The sequence below is a fragment of the Excalfactoria chinensis genome, chromosome 6, assembly GCF_039878825.1.
Source record: "Excalfactoria chinensis isolate bCotChi1 chromosome 6, bCotChi1.hap2, whole genome shotgun sequence".
Taxonomy (NCBI): Eukaryota; Metazoa; Chordata; class Aves; order Galliformes; family Phasianidae; genus Excalfactoria; species Excalfactoria chinensis.
The window spans coordinates 6,481,940-6,504,255 of record NC_092830.1 but is presented as its reverse complement, the minus strand read 5'-3'; the positions used below and the strand labels follow the sequence as shown (position 1 = coordinate 6,504,255).

The window sequence follows — 22,316 nt, the reverse complement described above, 5'->3', positions numbered from 1 at the left end:
GTTTCATGCAAGACAGATTTGACTACAGACTGATTATTCTATCATAGCATTGCTAACCATTACTACTGTGGCAACACATTTCAAAAGCAAGACATTCTCAGATGTATGTTCCTAAGTAAAATGTCACATGAAATTCAGTTTAGTCAGACATCCCTAGGTTTAGAAATAAAACTGATTTCAAAAGAAAGGAAGCATTTAGTAACAGTGTCATGGCAATATGGCTTACTCGTTATTAAGTAGATGGTTTCTTTTTCATTACTCGTGTACTTCATCAAACTCAGCCTAAGTCAGCCATGAAGGAAAACAACCACCAGCTGCTGGCAGCTGCCTACCCTGTGCAAGACGGACATGGATCTCACAGCCAGCGGATGGGGTCTTAGATCAAAGAAAATGTCACCACAGTTGGCACAACGAGGTGCCCACGGCTGGCCTCCCTGTCACTCACAGCAGAGAGGCCGAGGGCATGTTTCTGAACTACTCTCTTACCCCTAAAGGTGGTCTCTCCAGGTCAGGGTTGAGGCACATTGGTGGGGCAATGTGGGGAAGTTTGCACTGCTGCTGCCCATGCTGTACCTGCTCTATAAATAAATAGAGGACTTTAGTCTCCAGGGCCGTCAGTTTGGCACCTTCCACGTGCACAAATGACACATTGTGGTTTTTTTGTTTGTTTGTTTAGAAACAACCACCCAGAAAGTTATATGCAAAGCTTAGTATGGCGAAACAAAACAAATCGAATTTATTGCATGAGAGCACCTAAAATCCCACCTTGCACTTGCTCTCTGTTTTGTGTTTTCTACTTATTTTCTAATTGTGATAAGAATAAAAGTTATGGACCTCTTTCGGTGTTTCTTGATGACAACGGTTGCTGTTCCACCACAACTCCAATGCTGCCACCAAGCAGGCAAGAAGAAGGCCTATAGCTAAAATGCAGAAAACGCCTGCAAAACTGTGCAGCTTGAGGGCCTTCCCATCTGTCTGTGCATTTGTGTGGCTATTCAGGTCACAACGTCCCATCCGTGGCCACCATTTTTGTTTAAGGACATCCAAATCTCCAGTTTCTTGCAACTCTAAGATCCTGCAGAAATTTAAAAACATACACAAGTATTATGTTCAATTACATCTTTTTCCACATTTTTTGCAGTCTCGTCCTCTTACATGAACTGACTCACAGTTCGAAAATCCATCTTGCCACCCCCCGTCCCCAGGCAGTATTAATCTGAAACTCTGCTGTACGGGGTATCATTCTGCTCACAACGGCAGGCAAACTTCAGTGGGTAACTTCAGAGGAAGGATGACTGTCAGAAATTTCACTGCAAAGGGAAGAAGCATTCCCAAGGGAAATCACCATATTCTACAGTTAGTCATGGCTGGTCTGGCTACGATCAGATGCAGCAGCTGGTCCCACTAGTGAAATATGCAGCCCATTTCACTGCTGCTCTCCCACAATAATTTCAAAATCACGGGTGACTAAACATGCTATTTGTGCACCACTTCATACAAATGTGTTTAAGCAGCGACCAACTCATTTAGTTCAGCAAACGCAGTTTATTCAAAAGGATTTTACTTCAGTGCTGTTACTTCGTGCTTGAATTACTTTGTTAACAGTTGCTAATTAATCATTGTTTTGCCTCTCGTGAAGTGTCCTTTCTCTCCAAGAATGATCCATTTTGGATTTGGTTTGATAACTATTTTTGCTGTTTACTAACAACTCTTTCTCTTTGCTTATGCAGCTGGTGCTTTACTCCCTCTTAGAAAGAACTAGTGAGATGGGGAAATCCTGCTCCAGCTTCCTGTCTGGAGCAGTGCACCCACTCACCTTCTGCTAGGGCCACGCATGCCTGCCCAACTGCACGTCTTCCATTCAGTGTACATGCTGACATGAAAAAGATGCTCACAGACCACCAAATGGCCACAGATACTGCAGTAACGCCATGCAATAATCAACAATTCCTGTTTTCCTGTACTACCGTGAGATTCAGCATGCCTCTCCACCCTAAAGGATAAACTGGGATATTATTAATTGCCTGCTGTACGGAGGAACACATTGTTTCATAGCCTGAAAAACGTATAAAGCAGAAATCTCTCTCTGATCTCTCCCGTAGCTCATACAGAGCTCTGGGGAGACTCCAGTCCTTTTTCTGCCAGAGCCAGTGCTGCTGAGAGATGTGAAGCCACACACCATCTCCAGTCCCTCCTCCCTAAACAGAAGTACACACAGCAGAAGTAGCAGTTTTGTTGAAGCCTGAACTCCTAACCTTTCTGCTTGTCGCTGTAGGAAGAGAAATAAATGTATTCGGGAAATTGTCATGGTCAGAATTGGAGTGAACCATCAATGGGATGCCATGCTGGTTGTAGAGAAGAATCCTATAAAATGAACTTTGTTTAGGTTTACCTCTGGGAGAAAAGATCTCTGTAGGGGCTTCCGTGCTGGAGTGCAATCCCGTATCCTTTGCTGCTGATGCTGTTACCAATGACTGTCACGGAGCATTCATCATCCGTCAGCGCAGCATATTCCACCACTGTCACATCCCACAGGAATGCATAATTTCCTTTCTTTGCCTGTAAATACAACACGAGCACAACAAAATCTAAACTAAACTGCATTTTTAGATAGGAGGGAAAAAAACCCAACAAAGCAAAAATAAAAAGCTTGATGCTGGTATTTCACCAGGTCACATCTGTAGACCTCCAGCATCTTAATACATTTTTAACAGTCTTCCCTCCCCATATTACCTCATCTATGCTTTTCCCAGCAGTACATCATCTACTTCAAACCTCTCTAAAATGTCTTCCATTTTTAATAGAGAGAGAAAGCATAGGATGACATAGTCTGCTGTAAGTTTAGGCAAGGCTTACATAACAGGTGATTAATTATAAATCAAAGCCACTGCCTTAACTGATGAAATCTGATGTATGTTTTGTAGGAGACATGGATTAGCAGGAGTGGAACCAGCTCCATACCTTTATGTAACTAGACAGGTACAGGATGAGCACTAAGTGGTGCTTCCTAATCATCACAGTCACCAAAATGGAAACTGTACAGATTCCCTCAAGTAAACATGTAAGTGAAAGAAGGGCCCTCCAAGAGCAATGTACGTCCTGTAACAAAAATCGTGCTCAAAGCTTAAAAAGAAATCCCTTTCTTTTTTCCTTTTCTTTCCCACAGACAAGAAGAATCACCAACATCTCATCAGCTCCGTTTTGGGGCAAATATTGTTCTATTTTAGCACATGTTCATGCAGATGTCCTTAAATGTCAGCCTTAATTGGGATTCTAACCAATGTCTGCATGGGACGCATATGATGAATGTAAATCACCTTACTTAACATGTAAGATGTAAGAAAAATGTCTGGATAGGAATTCAGGAAGGAAAAAAAGAGATCATTTTGTTTGTTTAAAGTAATCATCGGTTTCCCAATAAATTTAAGTATTAAAGATCTTTAGTCTCTAGTGAATATATAGAGCACAAAAGAAGAACAGATGGATGGAAACAGCCAATGCAAATAAATGAATAAACATGACTGCAGATTTCCAAGACATTTTTTTTCCTTTTTAAGAAACACAAACCAAAACAAACAGCGAAGGCCCACCTTTGGCTGATTTCTTTAGCTCAAAGCAAAGCAAGACAGGAAGATGAAGTCTGGAAACTGAATCATTAAACTTTCCTTGCCAATGGCTGCAGCTGACATTATTCCATATATTTTCCATTTTGTGTAATCTCAGTTACAGAATTGACCTGTAAGCCTATAAGGCTCACTAAATTAATTTCCTCAGTTGAGCAACTAAGTTAATTTCACCATGCTTTAGTATAAATCATAGCTTTCTGAAGTCCTTGACAGTTGCTTAAACATGATAATAAATCAGATGGGTGAATTACCTTATAACAGATAGAATCTAGGGAAACAAAACTGAAAAGTATGCTTTGGGATGTTCTGTAAATTACTTGCCACAATTCACCTCCTTTTCTGTTTTACATTCTGACAACATCGATGTAATCAAATACCCCCCAAATTCTTTTTCTTCTGAACTAAACCACAGTAGTAATACATTATAGCCTTCGATTCTGGGAAGATTCAAATGATCCTGTACTGACCACTTAGAAAATGTATTTTTCAAATGCATACCAGCACTGTGGGGTTTGGCCAGTCGAGTCCTCCTGCTACCTCTCGGTCAGTTCAGAGTAACAGTAATTAATGTATGCTGCTTTTCTATTGCTACTCCAGCTCAAAAACAATCACTTAAAGCTAAAACGCAGCACAGGGATTACAGAATACAAATAGGAGCCACAAGATCCTACTGTTAAACTCATATATTGGTTTAACTAACATGACTAATTATACAAGCTTGGTCACAAGAAATCTCTCTCACTGAGATGGTACTGCATGACTCCCACATCTGTACTGCAGTCCCCCTGGCCATCTACCCGACTAGTACTGGTGAAAGAAAGGAGGAAGCAACAAATAAATCACTGCTTACTGTACGTGAGAGTCAGAAAGGGTTTCAATCTGTCAACACAAAGATGCATAAAAAAATAAAGGATGGCAAGGAAAGGGATTCCTCTTATATTCAGATGGCAACATGCACTCTTGGAAGCCTAAAGTGCTTTTCAAAGGTACTTGCTGAATGGTCATGTACCTGGAAATAACCTTGTTGTTAGCAGCAAGCCTCTGCATCTTGCTCTCTGCTCTTCCTCTGATGGACTTTGACAACACTCATTCTATGTTTCCATGCCCGTGACAGTGCTGATAGGCCTCCTACCCGCTCAGGGGCAACAGGCATTCCCCTCACTAGTGCTCCTGGCTGCACGTTTCAGGTTTTGCCCTATGGTAAACACTACACAGGCTCTTGCTATTTACAACAGAAAACTGCATGCAAGTGCTTCAGCACTAAAAGCCACGTAGTTACAGGACCAAAGACAACAGCATCTTTTTACCCTATACAAAATCTGCTCAAAATCTGTTGTTACTAGGGAACAAAAGCTTGCCTGATATACATACAGAAAAAAGACCCAGAAAAGATTTCACCTACATCGCAGTGCTAAAATGTCTTTGATTTCTTGTTGGCTTCTGTTTGTTTGTTCTTCTTTTTTTTGAATAGCCGTATCTTTTAGCTGTTTCAGAATTGTTCCATAAATCATCTGCTCATATTAACAGTTTACAAAAGAAGAACACTGACAACATGTCCTACATTCCTCATCTTTTTCTTAGTAATACTTGAGGAACACAGTCTTCCTCAAATATTCAATTTCAATTATAAGGCAATGTCTAGAGAAAATCACATTATTGATTCTACCATTCAAGCCCCAGTTTTCTGCACTTCATTTTATGTAGAAGAGCTCTGTATGCTGACTTTCAAGGTTAGACAGCAGATCTTTTGACAAGGTCTACTTCTCTTGCACTTGCAGTCTTGCTGTCCTAAGTTATATCCCATGAATACAAGTGGTCAATGAAGAGTTTACGTAGTCTCTCTGTATCAATTTAGTATTTTTATGACAAACAGTTTTACCCAGTGGCATCACATCCATTGAGCAGTATTTCTCTGTTAGCCTGTACGTTTCAACATGAACAGGCATCTGAGTTTTAAACTCTTAATTATGTGTATTTCCTAACTTCCAGAAATACCGTACATGGAACTATGTCCCCTCTCTAACTGTCAAAAACTAACTCCCCCAAGATTCCTTTTTCCTCAGGGAAGATATTTCTCTTCCAAAATCTCTTCCTCTTACAGATTTTCCTTTTCTCAAGAGTAGAGATCTCATAGTATTGGCATGTTGATTGCACAGAAGGCTTCCTTATGACTGAACAGTTAGTTGTGATCTAAATTTGGCATGCTTCACATCCCTATAATACTGTTGTGACTGTTCGGTGAAGGCAGACAGGCTAAACTACCGGTGACATTGGGCACTGGCCCATGGGATGTATAAGCAGGAAACATATGTAGGCTTTTCTCACACAGATGTATCTACCCATGCAATTGCATCATGACTCCAGTACATTAAAGCTCCATATCCTCATGCTTTTGCATTCACAGCTTAGCCATTTAAAGCTTGATCTGTATGTTTTAGTGTCCCAAATCTTCTAGGGCTCAGACACCACTGCAAAGAAAATATAGATAAAGAGACAGTAAAAGGGAATGTGGTAAACACCAGCTGAGAATAGGTAAGATAGCTTGAATAAAGAATGACTAAAACAAAACACAGAATAGTAAGCTAGAGTTTAGGCTTTTAATTGGCTTTCACCAAGGGAGCTGGGGCTGTTTAGTCTGGGGCAAAGGAGGCTGAGGGGAGACCTTATTGCTCTCTTCCAATATCTGAAAGGTCCTTATAGTGAGAGCAGGGTTGGTCTCTTCTCACTGGTGACAGGATGAGGGGAAATGGCCTCAAGTTGCGCCAGGGGAGGTTTAGGTGGGATATCAAGAAAAACTTCTTTACAGAAAGGGCTGTTAAGCACTGGAATAGGCTCCCCATGGAGGTGGTTGTGTCACCATCCCTGGATGTGTTTAAAAACCATTTGGATGTGGCACTCAGGGACATGATTTAGCAGAAGGTTGTTATGAGTTAGGGTAGTATGGTTAGGTCATGGTTGGACTTGATGATCTCTAAGGTCTTTTCCAACCTGAGTGATTCTATGATTCATACTGTGACTCTCAGCATGCAGGCACAGTGCAGAACAAAACAGGAATAGCTCAGCTAAAAGTTTCAAAAACTTCTTTAACAGAAATTCAGCCAAAGTGGTCATCTATTCCACCAAGGCTGAACTTCTGCAGTGGTTAACACCAAAGACACCAGATTTATCTTCAGTCAAAGAGATTTATGAAAACAGATTTCAGAAGAAAAAAGAAACTTGTACTGAAAATTTCTTCTTCACAATTGTCATAAATGAAAAGACCCAAGGAAGACTGTTTCCCTGGTATAATAAGAGGGATCATAAAGATAACAGTAATGCTTCCAAAAAGCAGTAACCAATCTCATTATGTTACCCTTCAACACAGAGGGAGAAAGAATATATTTCAAAGGGTCCTGTCTTACTGTTGGTAAAGTTATGTATTTTCAAAGAACACCTGTTAAGAACTAATAATACCTGAAAAAAAGTTTAACTTCAGCTTTATCACTGACAGGTCTGTGATTCATCTGCAACTTATGATGAAGCTACCACACTGGAAAAAAAAGTGCAATAATGCTACATTCATCATTAATCTATTGCCAAAATGGTGTGTCACTGTAGATGATCCCATTATATAGATGGTAACACAGAAATATCAAAGAGTGACCTTCACATTGGTATTAAAAGAATAGTTCAAAAACATGCTTGGATAACATTTATTTTCAGTTTCAAAACTGCTTTAGGAGAAGCTGAGCAGTTTTAATAAAGAAAAGGCTTGTCTCTTAATCCTGTTGAAATTACTTAAAATTAATATTATTAGAAACTACTAGAGAATGTAATATGTTTGGGCATTAAGGAAGCATTTGTTCCTACTCCAAAGGCTGATGATGGTCAAGAAATGAAGAAATTTATGAGTATCCATGAAAATATACGGATAAGCCACAATAATTCACAATGCAAAATTCAGTGTGGGCAATAAATAACAGGAAAAAATATTTCAAAAAAAAAATCATCTTCATGGAACTCTTGAATTACTTGTAATCTCAAAATAAAGATGAGGAGAAGCGTCTGTTCAATAAGATCTCATTCAGTGTTCATTGTTCAGTAAAGGAGAGAAATGTTTTGAAGGAAGCAAAAAAGGAAGGAATGCATTCATACTGTGCTATTGCATAAATCAACGATACATTCACATTTTGTACTATACTTTGTTTTGATCATTTCATCAAAAGCAATATGCAGGGAGAACCAATAGAACCAATTCAGAACAATTTTGGCACCAAATTGACCAGGCAGGAGAACAAACTGTCTCCATTAAAAGAAGACTTAAAAAGCAACAATAGCGATTTCATTCTCTCACGTTATATGCGTGTACATATATATATGTTCATGTATATATATATATGTACACGCATATATATATATATACACACACACATACATACATAAACACACATATATGTATATATGTATATATACATAAACATATAGTGACATACATGGGAGTATGCAGGGGCTCACATAACTTTCTTCTTTCAAAACAAGAATGGCTGCTCACAATGAGAAATGCTGCAAGTTATTAGGTATATTGTGATAATTATTAATTACCCTGAAGAAATTATCGCCACGGGGTATTACATAAACACCTTATTCATATTTGCAAATAGTTTAGGGATGTATGCAATTCCCCTATCAATGTCAATCTGAGATAATATGGCAAGAGCCATGCAAGGCACACTTCTGGGACATTCTTGCTGCAGCTTGACCCAAAAAGAAATGCCCTATACAACAGAATTAGTCAGTCCTCTTCTGTAGTGCCAGAAAACTCAAGTGGCAAAATAGCACTTTGTATGGACCTGTGATTTGTCTCGCAACTTCCCCCTGCTCTATGTGGAGACATTTATGAATAGGTGGATGTTTTACATCTGCAATGACCATTTTCAATTGTCACAGCAGTACAACAAAAGCAACTTGCTCCCACAGCTCTGAAATGTTTTTCTGTCACTTTGCAGCGCATTACTGCTGTCTCTGTGGCTGTACTTGTGTTGTAAAAGCTGTGCTTTGACAATGGGAGATGGTCACTGTGGCTACAGGGCTCCGCTATGTCTGAAAGTGACCTCTTCCATGGTAACCAAAAGCTTTTGTGGCATTCGGGACATTCTTCCATTATTATCTGCTTGGTTTTAGTCAGTCAAAGGGAGTAGAAACTTGTCTGGGAAATGGAGAGAGGAAAATGGAATTGAGACAAACACTGGAAATACCTGCCTATTGCATGAATAAGCAGCGTTCTCCTGTTTTGCATTGAAGAGGCTTTTATCATTTTTTCTTACTTAACTTGTAGAACTATGATTCTGTCTGAAGAAAATGGGAAGTGAGAAAAGAAACAGGTTGTTTTTTTCCCCCACTGTATCAGGCAAGACCTCATTCAGAAAATGTTAGATATACGCTAGAGGAGATCAGACTTTCCTTTTCCTGTAGAGCATTTCTAAGGTACATTTACATCTCTCTCATGCAGAGGCATGTGTTTAGAGATGTAAAGTCTGATTTCCTTGGCTGACACCATTTCTTCTTTAGGAAAACAGAATTTCTAGCTAAAATATTTGATATGGCTGACTTGTCTGTTTGTTCAAAGAGCTCAATGAGTTCGGAAGAGTAACATTTAAACTATAAACACAAATGTTTAGTTGACAACGTTATTAAATACTGAGCTCAATTTACATGTCTAATTAAATAGCAGCCTTGGTCAGCTTTGGGAGCTGAGGTAAATTCAGTTATTGTTGATGTTAATGGAATGAGCTGATCGAGTTATATAAAAATCACCCTACAATATTAAAATCAAGCTCAGTATGAAACATTTAACATTACTTACAAGAGACAGAGCTGCCAGCTCCATACAGACAACGCAGTTGCTAGTCCAAACAGCCTGCCAGTCCACAGTTACATTTAAGGCTTAGGTAAATCTAGCTATAACAAATGGCAGCATGCAAAAGGCTTACAGAAAGCGGGTATTTACAGCTTTACCACTGACTTAAGAATGGGAACAAAACAAATGACTAAAGGAGTAAATTTTTGTGTTTTTTATGGCTGTTTTACTCATATATTGTTTTTAATGTCATGCTATGTGGATAACTTCACAATGGCATTACTTCTGTCTCCTTTAAATGCTTAGAAAGTCTTGAAATAGAGGCTTCATTTTCAGAAAGTGATGAGCAAATACAAAGAAGCAAACCAAAGCACTGCAGACCTTTCTATAGCCAGGCTTCTACCTTCTACAGAGGAAAAAAAGTTTAATTGAGCCACGTGCTCAGCTGGGAGGTATGAGAAAATGCAGGGGGAACAAAAACTATTGACAGAATGCTCCTGTACTGGAAAAGGCAAAAGTGTATCCCCCCAAAAATCAGGATTTTATCCAGAAGTCACACAAACCATTGGGAATCTTACACCAAAAGACCTGGATTCAGGAAACAGGATGGCTTGATTTTTCAATCAATTGAAAAATAAAGGGGACACATTTCTCTAAAGGAAAAGCACATTAAAATTTCACTGGCTACTTCTGCACACCTTCTGCCACAATATACTTCAGGACACACACAGTTTGCTGTTATGTACTATCTGCTTTTGCTAAGATACAAGATGGAAAGCAGAGAAGAAGAGCAGTAGACTAAGAGCGAGTAAGTGTGGGCCTGATCACTGAAGATGAGTATTGTCAAAGCCCCCATGAAACACAGAAGTTTTACAGCCTGCTCCAAAGAAGGATTTAAATACTGAATATTTTGACACAACTATAGTACTTTAATTTAAAACCACAACTTCGCAAGATGCCTCTTATCTGACAGAGTTACTGAAAGGAACTTTCTGTAAGCCTAAGTTACAATATAATTGCATTCATGTGACTTAACAATATTAACTCCATGCAAACTGATTTTGACGCAGCTCAAAAATGAAATGAAGAACACTGTAATCCAGTCTTACCTTCCTGATGCCTTCAGAAGGGTTCGATACGCAATTATCTGCCCCATTATTCTTACTTATTGTCCTCCACAGTTCAGCAAATGTGTTATCCTGCTCCAGAGGGTTTGTTCCTTTTGCTTTAAAGTACTCATACACCGCTGAGTCTCTGACTGTACCATAAGATATATCCATTTGCTTAGACAGATCCTGAAATGTTCTGAAATTCAAGCAATATTGACATATTAGTGTTACATTACTGAAATTTCATTAATTAAATGATTTATTCCTGTATTTAATCAGAAAGCATTTATCAATACCAGGCAATACTTGAGTATCTCTCGTCTTCATCATAAAGGAAAACCAAAGAGTAAGAGAATAATACAATTGAAATCATGCGATACCTGAGTTCTATCTTTTAACCTTAATAAAGACTTTCTGGATAGATAATATCCACGTTAAATATTATGATCCTAAGTTTGCACAAAAAGGGAGTCCAATACGGACATATTCCGGTGCAGGAAAAGCTAAGGTTGTAAATATAAACTGTCAGCCACCTCGGCACCACCTCACAGAACTCAGTGGAATTAGCTGGAAGTTATACCAGTACTCCAGCTGACTCCAAATCAATAAGACTTTTTAAAGCAAACAAATAAAAGCCTTGGTTCCAATTTCCACCATGTCCCTCTCTCCCTTTCCCTCTCTTCACAGCCTCTGATAAAACAGACATTTTTCATTCACACACAGGCCTAACTTTCATTTACTCATCATACCACTCTGGAAGTGTAAATGGGCCTCAACTTGAGTGACTGCGAATGCATCATTTATTTTCAAATAGTACTGAATGTAATTCACTCCTGTTTTACAGCCTTTTCAGCACAGAAAGGTGTAAATCACTGCCTGTGATACTGAGAACCAGGCCAAGTTTCAAAACACACGAAGCAGAATCATAACAGTTTTTCACCTTCAGCCACCAATGTCCGCTCCTGTGTCCCCTTCCTTTGTCCTCACATCTCACTCCTCTGTACAGGTACAGAGTGGCAGCGCAGGCTAAACTGCATCTCAAATTATGATATTTATGTCTCATAAATGTATAACCTCATATAGTAAGATTTATTTCAGATGCTTCTGATATGAAATACCAATTAACTGCAGTTGAGATCAAACTAAAGCCTCCCATCCACACTTCCATCCTCCCCGTCACATCACCTTCAGGCCTTCTGGGTTGGGTTCTCAAAGAGCCCCTTTACCTGGAGGCACCTTGTGAGGCTGCCAGCTCCATCCCCAAAGCTGCAGCTGAGCAGGGATGCCTCTCCTACCATTACAAACACCCTTCCAACTCACAAGCTGCTTCTAACATTTTGAGTGGTTTAAGTTCTTAAATTGTGTTAAGGACTTTTTATCATTTTAAGCTGCTAAGCTGCTTTCAGTAAGACTGCAAACAGTTTTTCTCTATACACTTTGCACACTTGTGGGTTTGGGCTAACTCCAGGACTTGCATCAAACCCCAAATATGTTACTGCCCTTCCTCTGCCACTTCAGTAAAACAGAAATGAACACCCTGGAGGTTGCCGGATATTAAACATTCTAATAAAAAATGAGAGAATTTGTATCAGTCCTCTCTCTGTTTAACAGTCCTGAAAGTTATATTCTGATTTCCTAAATGTTTCTGGTACATTTCATTGAACAGGACCATTTTTCCTCCAATTCTGATCTAAATGATTACATGCTACATTTAGTTCCTTCTTTATTTTTTAGAATAAGCTTCATCATATCACATGAAATTGCTCACATCCCAGGGATGGATGATCTGACTGTTAAAAGACACGTTTCAGTCTATTGTATGTACAAATGACTAGGAAAGGTGCTGAATACACACGGAGGGTTTCTGTGGCAACCCTTTTAACACAGTCTGCTGCCTAGATTTCAGTGTCTTTAGAAGCATATATAAGGTAGAAGCACGTTAGCAGCAGCGTTTTTAGCTAATGTACTTTAAGGCGACTTTCAGCTGATAACGACTTTATAGATGTCTACTCTTCATGCAGTCATCTTCGTTGAAAATGGAAGCCCTCAAAAGAAGCAAACTGTAGCTTTCATGTTTCATAATGTGGATCCCTTCTACTGCCCCTGCAACTATGGGAACTTTGACAGAAATCTGCCTTTTGTTTTAGCTAAATTACACTTTATTGACAATCAGTACTTTTGTTTTAGCTAAATTACACTTTATTGACAATCAGTACTGTACCAAAGCACAGTACGTCTTGCTTTTCAAAAACTGCTTTTCTCCAGTTCTCTAAGCATTGCAGTGAGCAAATTCTGGGTGTAAATCAAGTGCTTTGCTGGCCCAATAAGCAGGTAATCAGAGCAGGTGGCAGGGAGGGAATCGCAGCCTTTGCTTGGGTGTTGTGCGGAAGACAACTACGATCCCTTTAGCTGGCAGAATTTTCCTACAAGAGATAACAAAGAATCCTGCATGTCCTGAGGATTATGCACACCCTTCCTGCAATGCCCTATTTGTTGTACGACAAGAACTGCTATGGACAAAGGAGATTCTCTGTATCACCACTGGAAAGATCTTCTGAGCGAGGCAGGTCACCAAAGGACACAGCCAGGGTCATAGTAGGTAACTAAGCTTGCAAGTGGTTCCTGCAGCATAAATACATGCAGATGGTGAATGTCTGAGAAAGAAAATAACTTTATGTCTTCACCAAACAGACGACAGCAAAAACTATCTCAGAAACTATTTTGATGGGGGGGTGGTCTGGACAACAGTTCTTACATGGTATAAAAAATTTCCCTGCACTATATTTCTGCACTGAATTCAGATTGGTATCTCCTGTCTTACAGGATGAATTAAGATAATCACATGTGAAGATTTTAAACAATAAGATTTTAGTTACTTCAGATGTTCCATCGCACAGACAAAATTGCTCAGAGCCATATATCACATTGTGTCACTCTCTAAAGGCAGCTGCTCTTTCTTCCTAGACTTCTCCATTTTGCTGAATAGCCATTAGCTGAACCCACCTTTGTTTGCTACTTAGACTCTTGGCTCACATTCCCATGGTAAAGATTTCATGCATTTGATATATAAAATTATTTGCAACAAAAATGTGCAGCATAACAAGATGCTCCATTAACCTTACCACCTCAATTATTGGATCTCACAACCCATTAAGGACTCTCTGTTAAGTGTGATTAAAGATAAAGCTAGTAAAGCAGAAAAAGCCAATGTTCCTCACTTACACTTATAGGAGCTGACCTTCAATCTGTAGATAAATACATCCACTGTGTGATTACTGTAATTGGCAAGTACATGTAAACCAATTGATTTAAGTAAATGTATCCGCGGTCCATCTAAACAGAACGGCGTTACCAGCCAAAATATTTAAGCAGCGTAGTAATATCTGCTAGATAAATAGGACAATTGATACATCATTTCCAGTGGTGTAGCAATTACTTCAAGCAGAGTCAACTGAAAACTGTTTCCTTCATTTTTCAGAAACATACTGACATAAACCATATGCTGCAGAATAAACATTTAAGCGATAGCTGTACTGGCATTTATAATTAGACTACTAGAAATAATTGCCACAATAAAAATAGTGGTTAAGTTGTACTCTTTGGAGATGCTTTCCTACTTGTAAGAGACTCGTGGAGCTTTAGACATGTAGACAAAAAAGGTTCTGCCAGCATAGGTTTATTTGACTCTAAAGCTGCTATAAAGATAAGACTTTCTGGATGAACAGTATGAACAAATCTTATCTAAGGGACAGACTAAACCAGTCACTAGGTGCACTGAAGTAGCTGCTGACCAATTAACTCAACTTGTAAAACTGCAGCCTCGGCTGTTCATCCAAAACTGCCACTTGTGATCATCAGTCAGGATCGAAGTAAATAACCCCAAAACACTAACAAACAATAGCAAAACAACAGCAACAAAACCCACAAAAAGATAAGCAAACTTTCAACATCTTTTTCAATATCTTTTTCTTTCAATATCTTTCAATATATTTTTTCTTTTTTTCATATTTTTTAAGGCAAAAAATACACTGAGTTTTTCACCTTCCTAATTATTCTTTTTCTTTTGAGTTAAAAGAATGCTGCACATCTGGAATCCTATGTGTAAATTCTATGCCTGTTAACAAGACAATTACCCAGTAATGTCACAAACTCTTCTATAGCACTGTAAAAACATCGTGTTCATCTTGGCTTCAGCCTTAGAGAGACCATAATGGCAACAGTGGCAGCTCCTTGATTTGGAGGTAGTTTCTCATTAGCATTCACCACTGCCATTATTATGACACTGAATCTGGTTGTTGTTTTTTGCCCAGTTTGCTATGACTTAAGGAAAACCAGCATTTTAGCAGTTTCTGAATCCACAGCATTATCTTCAAAAAATGATGCAATATTCTTCACGACCAGCTCCTGTTTGCTCATCTGAACACAAACTATTAGAAATAATATAGGTTAAGACATACAAGTGGTGATCAGAACTCTGCTATTGTTCTCCTCTGTTGTGAGTACATTTCAGAATAGCCTTTCCCTTTGTGCCACTGTGTAATGTTTGGGAAAACAACACAACGCAAATAATTTCTCCCAAGTAAATAAATCAATTTTCTCAATTCATATTACTCCCTCCATCACACACAGACATAGCATGCTTTTCCACATTTGCCTGGGAAGGCTATGTTCTTATTTTACCTACGGATGCCAGCTCCCTAACATTATTGCTCAATGCAGCATAATATTCCAGGTGACGGCTGCCATTAAGATGAAGCAGCCTGGAGAAGATGAGAGTTTTAAGCTGCTTTACCAAAATGGAGCGCCTTGAAAATATATACAAAAACATATACTACAAGTTCTGAAGTTCTACTTTTTAAGTACCTTGAAATTACTTCATTTTATTTTATTTTTTTTCTTTTTTTCCAAAGCCTAGGAATTATTGATATGTACGGAATTAAATACAAAAACTACCCATGAGTTGAAACCTAGCATATATAATCCTATCCGAAAAGAGATTCATTTCACTGATTATAACAATTGGAAAGAAAAGGCTTGAGAATCCTCCACGAACAGAGGGAAAAGCGTTTGCATTTTGAGACACTGAATTGCCCAGCACTAGACTATAGACTATATATTTGCAAAGACAGTGAGAACAAATGGGAAAACAGTGTTTGTTGCTGGTGATCACTTGGCAGAAAGATTTTGAAGCCAGGCAAGCTTTGCAGTATCAGCTTCTCATCTTACGTGTCTCCAGTGAGCAAACAGCTGTTATTTGATGTAAGAAGACTGGCAGGTGAAAGCAGCCTGCAAAACTCTGGAAAAGCTTTGGAAGTTAAGCTCAAATGAGGTCATGAGTTGTAATGTACCAGCACAGATAATTTATTGAGAATAGCTTTAAACATGTATGAGCAGAAGATCCCTCACTTCAGAAATGGAGTTCTCTTTACTTTTCATATCACTGCCTTGAGCAGCAAGGCAAAGGACTTGAGCCCCAGTCCATTATTCATAGATAGCCAAACTTTGGATCTTTAGTTTCAGTAAGATTTATGAGTGGGTAGATAATGTCTTAAGACATCTGAACCTGAGTTCAAACTCCAACATAAAAACACTCCCTGGAGAGTTTTAGGCCCAAGTTGAAATTTAACTTCAGTTCAGGAAAAAAAGTCATCTCTCACATATATAAATTGCCAGTAGGTGATGATAATCTCAGTGACTCAGAGGCTAATGTGAACAGTCTCACTGTCTTACCAGATCCAAGTTATAAAAGATGAAGCCCACTTAAATATTCATTAAAAAATAGCAGTTATTCTCCCTAAACACTCGTGCAGTCTAAACTGAAAAGAGCAATACATTAACTGAATAATGGGATAATATCAAAATTAACCTACCCTGAGCCCTTGTGAGTCTGAAAATTAAATATCCATTCCACCTCCAATAGAAGACACACATTTGCATTAACTTATAACATTTGTTGCCAGTACATACTGGAATATTACTGGCATATGATAAAATGGATGTGAAGTACATGAATTTAAAGACAGGCCACTAAGCGAGGCCAGTAAGACAGTTCAAAGTATGGCTAGAATGGCAGTAGCCTTAGTACAGAGAATATTTAAAGGAAAGCAGGTTTAGCTCCGCATCTAATAACCTTAAGCTACAGAAGAATTCAATCCGTGGTTTTAATTTACGCATCTCTTTCACTTTCTTCAAAATCACAATCAAACTGAGCTCTTAAACCAATCACTGAATTGACAACTTCTCTAGTGTGACATGACCGAATCCTGTACTACTTCATTTCACTGCAAATCAAGTCTCTTTGACCACCCTTAACTCTGCCTCAGTGCAGTGACAAGCTCAGCATCAGGTTTCTTCGGCAACTACACTAAGCAAAATATTTACTGAGAGGCAATCCAGCAGAAATCAGCAGTAGCACTGAATGCTTAATAGACACTTTTCAAGTCCTTCACTGGTAAATATATCATTCTATAGTTCACATAAAGCTCATTTCATAAGGTGTCCGTGAAAAATACCATCCACTTTATTCTAAACAACTAAAGCCTTAACAGCAAAAGCCTCATGGGAGCTTCTACAAGAGAAGTTGTAAGCGCTGGAAGATTAAACTACATTGAATAAATGGAGTTGAAGCTCTTCACACCAGGAATAAAAATTTCCTGATCACTAAAAGAGACAAACAATGGAAGCATTTGCGCCTCTATGTGTGCTCGTCATCAACAGTGGAGCAGGAACAGCTGCTATATACATGATTTCAAAGAAGCAGGGACTTTCCTCCAGTGCAAAAACCAATCAATTGCATGTGTCACAAAACACGTTGCCATGTCAACTACATACTTTTAATACCATGAAAACAAACAGTGATTGAACCCCTCAGCAGGTAATGGCACTGCAGCAGCTGCTTGTCATGGCAGCTGTTTTCTTGATGATAATAGGCATTGCTGCCAATGTGGTGGCATCTGAGTCCCATCAACTGTCCTATATTAGATACAACTAAAAGCAAAATATAATATCCAGTTATGGATTTAATGGGAGAAGGAAACTAAAGCCTGCTTCATTTCCATCACAGGAAAGGGAGCTGACATGTGCTCCTGTGCCATTTCTACTGGCAACAGTTCTTTCCCCCTTCTAATGTGGGACTGGCACATGTGGGACTGGCACTTCTGCCCTGAAGAAGCATCTCTATTAGAGACCAGTACCACCGAGATCAGTGAAACCATTTACTCACACCAAAGCATGTGCTAAAGAGCTGCTAGAATAAGAGAGGAAAACAGAGCAGAGAAAGGCAAAACAAAAAAGCCAAATAACATGCACAGAATGTACTAGAAACAAAGAATATCCAGCCTTTGGAATTAGTTCATTTCCTTGAAACAACTTTGTCACGGTTCGGCCTGGTTCGGCCTAGGTTCTATGACAAGGGCCTGAAGGGACCCATGGATCCACACCCTGGGAAGGGGAAGAGGGGAAAGATACAGAGATGGGCCTGGATGAAGGATAATGGCAGCCACAAGCTAAGGGAAAAAAAAACTTACTTTACTAAATACGAAGAATAAACTAAGTATTTCTACTCAATAAGAAAACTAAACTCTTCTCAAGTCACAACACAGAAATGATTTCAGTGCTTTCTCTGGGATTCTGTTCCTGCACAACTACTGCATGATTAATTCCTAAAAGAATGGAACAAATAGCATGTATAACAACTCATGAAATGTACAGCCACAGTAAAGCTATTATTAGATGATACACTGCCACATTTATGATTTTAATAGTAATTAATTATTACCTACAAATACTGCATAGGCAAAGCATTTACAGGCTTTGCTTAGTTTCTAAGAGAGTAATATGCAGCTTTACTGCTCTCAGAATAATTCACTAATTATTCAGTAATTCAGAATAAAAAGCATTTTTGCTGAAGCATAGGAAATGTAGGACAAAAATCCATATTTTGTGCTCACAGAACTTGTTAATATGTTTCGGTGGTTCACTCAGGAAGCATACCCATTAAACAAACAAACAAACAACTTGACGATTCTTCTTCCTGTGAGACTCAACCTTGGATCCAAAAATCAACCTCATCATCATAATCAGTAAAGCAGGTTCTCCTGTAAACAGAGTTAGATCTGCATTTTCCTCCTCACTGCTATTTCTAAACAACGCCCGCAGGACCACCTCAGCAGCTCCAGTCATCTGCAGTGATCTGCACAAGTTTGACTTGACTTGCCACTGGATCATAGCAGTTATTTTGCTCAGAGCTGACACTGGCTCTGTGCAAGCACCGCACACAAAGAAATCTGCTAAACGGCACAGAATTAGCAAAACATCTCAATCACAAGGCCAGCATTTCTAATTATATCTCCAACCCTCCTCTTATCTATCCTGTCACAGATTGCTGATTATTCCATTAACTAGGGAACTTTGTTGGTTTATTGTGTGTAATAAATCTTTTCTTTCTATACGCTCTACACTTTCTGGCACCACTGTCTTTCTTTTCACTGTCCTGTTTTTCCATACCTCTAATTAATGAATATGTTTGAGATATTACCCATCAAAGTTTGGCAAAAGAATCCGCAAGTTAATGATTGAAAGAAGAAAAAAGAGGAGCTGAAAACAGCTCAAGAGGTTGTAGTATATTTTCAAGAAATAAATAAATCACTTGGACTAGCTTTGAATGTTTTCTTATCCTAATCTTAAACTGATTTGCCACGGTGACCTTTCTCCAAGTACCTCGAATGGTTAACGTGTTAATTAAAGCAAGGCATTCTACTCCTCACAATATTAATTGAAATAAAAGCTGCAGCTGGTGTTTAACAGCAGCTTAGTCCCAACAGCAGGTTTTAGTCACTTCTCCTAAATCAAACATATCATAAAGTTGGCATGAAAATCATATCGTCAGAATCAAACACATCTGGCAACTGACATATGCTTCTACCTGTAATGAAAATAACAAACTACCTCTGTTGTTTATGCAGATGCGCTTTAAACTGTTTGCTATGCCGACGTCTTCTATCACTCACATTTGGAAGCTAAAAATCCTAATGAAGATTAACGATGAAGACCGAGAGGGAAGAAATTGCTTTCTTCCTTCACAACTGGCTTTACAGGTACTGATACCATTGCCGTGCTGCTTTGCACTCAGATGATAAAGAGTATCTTTTCAATTAAACAAAGTGTGGAATGGGTAAGCTTGGCATCTTGGTGCTAGTTTGCAAAGCTCCTACTCAGGACGAATGCTACTTCAAACCATGACTGTTAGGATATCATTACACTATGAGTAGTTCCACTAAAAGCCAGGAAATCCCACAGTAGGGTAAGGTCCTGCTCAGCTTTTTATTAATTTTTGATTTATCAAGAGCTGTCTCACTCTGCAGGACAAGGGTTTCTGTAGAGAGAGCTCCAGGCTGCCGCCTGTACCAGTGCCAGCAGCCTCACAGCTGTGGTGGAGTGACTGGATGGATTCACACTGCTCAGATCTCTCGGAGGTACAAAGTGATGCTGGGAAACAGCTTCACACCCTTCCCTTAACCACAGGGAAGACAGCAGAAGCTATCGATGTTGACAGAAAGAAGAAAACAGAAAGACTCTGAAGAGGCATGTTGATTTCCAGAACATGGGTACGCTTGGGACATCAAAACATAGGGCTCTTCATTAATACCAAAAGCACATACAGGATTCAGCAATTATTACTGATATCTAAAGTGCATGCATTACATAGGCATATTCTCAAGTCTAGAAGCCCTTTCACTTGTTTCTTAGAGGACCCAAAAGGCAAGTGCTCGGTATGAGGTGTACTTCTCCCCCTCATCCTGACATACAATGAAGTAAAGGGAAAGGGAGATCTTCCCGTTTCTTCCGCCTCTTCTCACCCTAAACCTGTGTCTCACCTGAATACTATATCCCATACTAGATACACTGACAGCATTGCATCAAAGCAAACTAGCTGTGTTCCATACTGAAATTCATTACTTATTGGGTAGCCTAATTTAATTCCTTGAAATATTAGCTTGCAAATTGTATTACTGCCACATAAAAGAAACACAGTAGTTAACATCCACCCCATTCTGACCAACAGTTTTCTATTCCTTTTTAGATAGATATGACTATTCATAAATAAACTGAATTACATCGGTGGCTTATTCTCCTAGGCTGGTTTTAATGGTTCAGAAAGCAAACAACGTCATTGCATGTGATTACATCACATGTGATGAACGTATACAATATGCAGTATTATTTCCAAAAAAACTCTTCTTTCCTTCTAGAAGACCTTTCACAACATCATAATAAAAAAATAATACTAAGAATTAGCAGGGAAACACTCATGCTGATAAAGACTAACATCTTAGTTTCAAAGGAAAATAAGAACTCACAGCACTTTTCCCCTCAAAAGCCATAACCTGAATCTATTAAATGTGTGTTTTGTTGCAGGCTCTTTTTGTTTGGTTGGTTGGTTTCCAAAATATCAGGAATTTAAATGGTAAGTTTACAGTTTTCCACCTTGTGGCTGGAGGCAACACTTTATCTAAGTTTCACTATAAAATATGACTATATAAGTCAATTGACTGCAACACTTGCTTGCATGGAAAAACAAATCAGAAACTCAAAAAATCCCCTTTATAAAACTAACAAAGCTGTAGCTTCTATGATTTAAAATGTTACTGCATGGTTGTTTGCTTCATCTCTTGTCTGAAGTTCCTGCATCCAAAACAGCTGGTGAAAAGATACATGCCTATAACGCAATTAGCCCAAACAAAGTTTTCTTTCTTAGTTTATGACTAATTTCATCACCACAACATGAAATAGATGGCACTGCATTAAGCTCACCAAAACTCAAGCTGTAATCTTACAACCTTCAGCACAGCAAAGCTGCCAGTTACGGTGATCTATGAACAGTAATACTTAATGCTGAAAAGCAGATGCCACGAGGGCAATGCTGAGCAAGGCACTGGCAAGAAAAGAGGTACAACAGGATTTTGGTACTGCTGCACGTTGTCTGTATTGTGAAGCTTCTCTGGTAGATCTTCTTGCCCTCACTAAATTCCCAATAACGGGTTCCATTTTAATCACAAAAGGAAAGGCTTCTGAACCTTACTCCATGAGATCAGCTTTTTGAAGTGATTGTATGCATTGGGATTTTAGCTATAGGAGATATGATTACGATCATTACTTAACTTTTATTGCAGGCTATGAATTCAAACCTTGCAATGTGAAAGTCAGATTATCCAACTGGACACGTGAGTGTCACAGCTTGGTGACACAGGTCTGTTGTAACAACAAACCACTCCTCCTGGAAGTTAGGACAAGCATTCTTCCTGTACTCCTACTGGAGACTTCCATTCTTATCCTTCTCAATCCATTCAAATTAATCTAAAAAAAGAGATGACTTGGTGCAAGCCTTTGGCTTCACAGTTATCCTGCTGATGCTGAATATATGGTAGTGAATACCGGGTGGGAAACAGAGTGTGGTATAAGAACAACAGAACCACCACTTGTGTGGAGATGGTAAAGAATTACGCGAAAAGAGAAGATTTTTTTTCTGGCCAAAATACACAGTAGATTAACAGGGCTGGAAGCTCATCTATGTCCTTGTCTGAGCTGACAGCAAGTAAAACAGTTACAGCTTTCCCTTCTTACAAATTGGGTAGATCTAGTCTTTAATTTTATGCAATTGTTTTATGGGAAGCAGAGTACAGGAAATAACTTGACTGTGATAACATGCTTGCTAATTATTGGCAGCTTTGCAAATAGAGCTAACTT

General features: G+C 38.9%; 1 protein-coding gene across 7 annotated transcripts in view; it reads right to left on the bottom strand.

Annotated features, from left to right (window-relative positions):
- Positions 1-22,316, bottom strand: part of GRID1 (glutamate ionotropic receptor delta type subunit 1) — a 485,653-nt gene that overhangs the window by 21,879 nt on the left and 441,458 nt on the right. For 5 of the 7 annotated variants that reach the window (XM_072339804.1, XM_072339803.1, XM_072339805.1 and 2 more), the window contains 3 exons: positions 10,572-10,767; positions 2,393-2,559; positions 835-1,075 (listed from right to left, as the gene is read on the bottom strand). In XM_072339804.1, coding sequence (XP_072195905.1) covers positions 835-1,075; positions 2,393-2,559; positions 10,572-10,767 — 604 coding nt within the window. Of the gene's footprint in view, positions 1-486; positions 579-834; positions 1,076-2,392; positions 2,560-10,571; positions 10,768-22,316 lie in introns of all 7 variants that reach the window. The other 2 variants (XM_072339806.1, XM_072339809.1) reach the window with 2 other exon arrangements.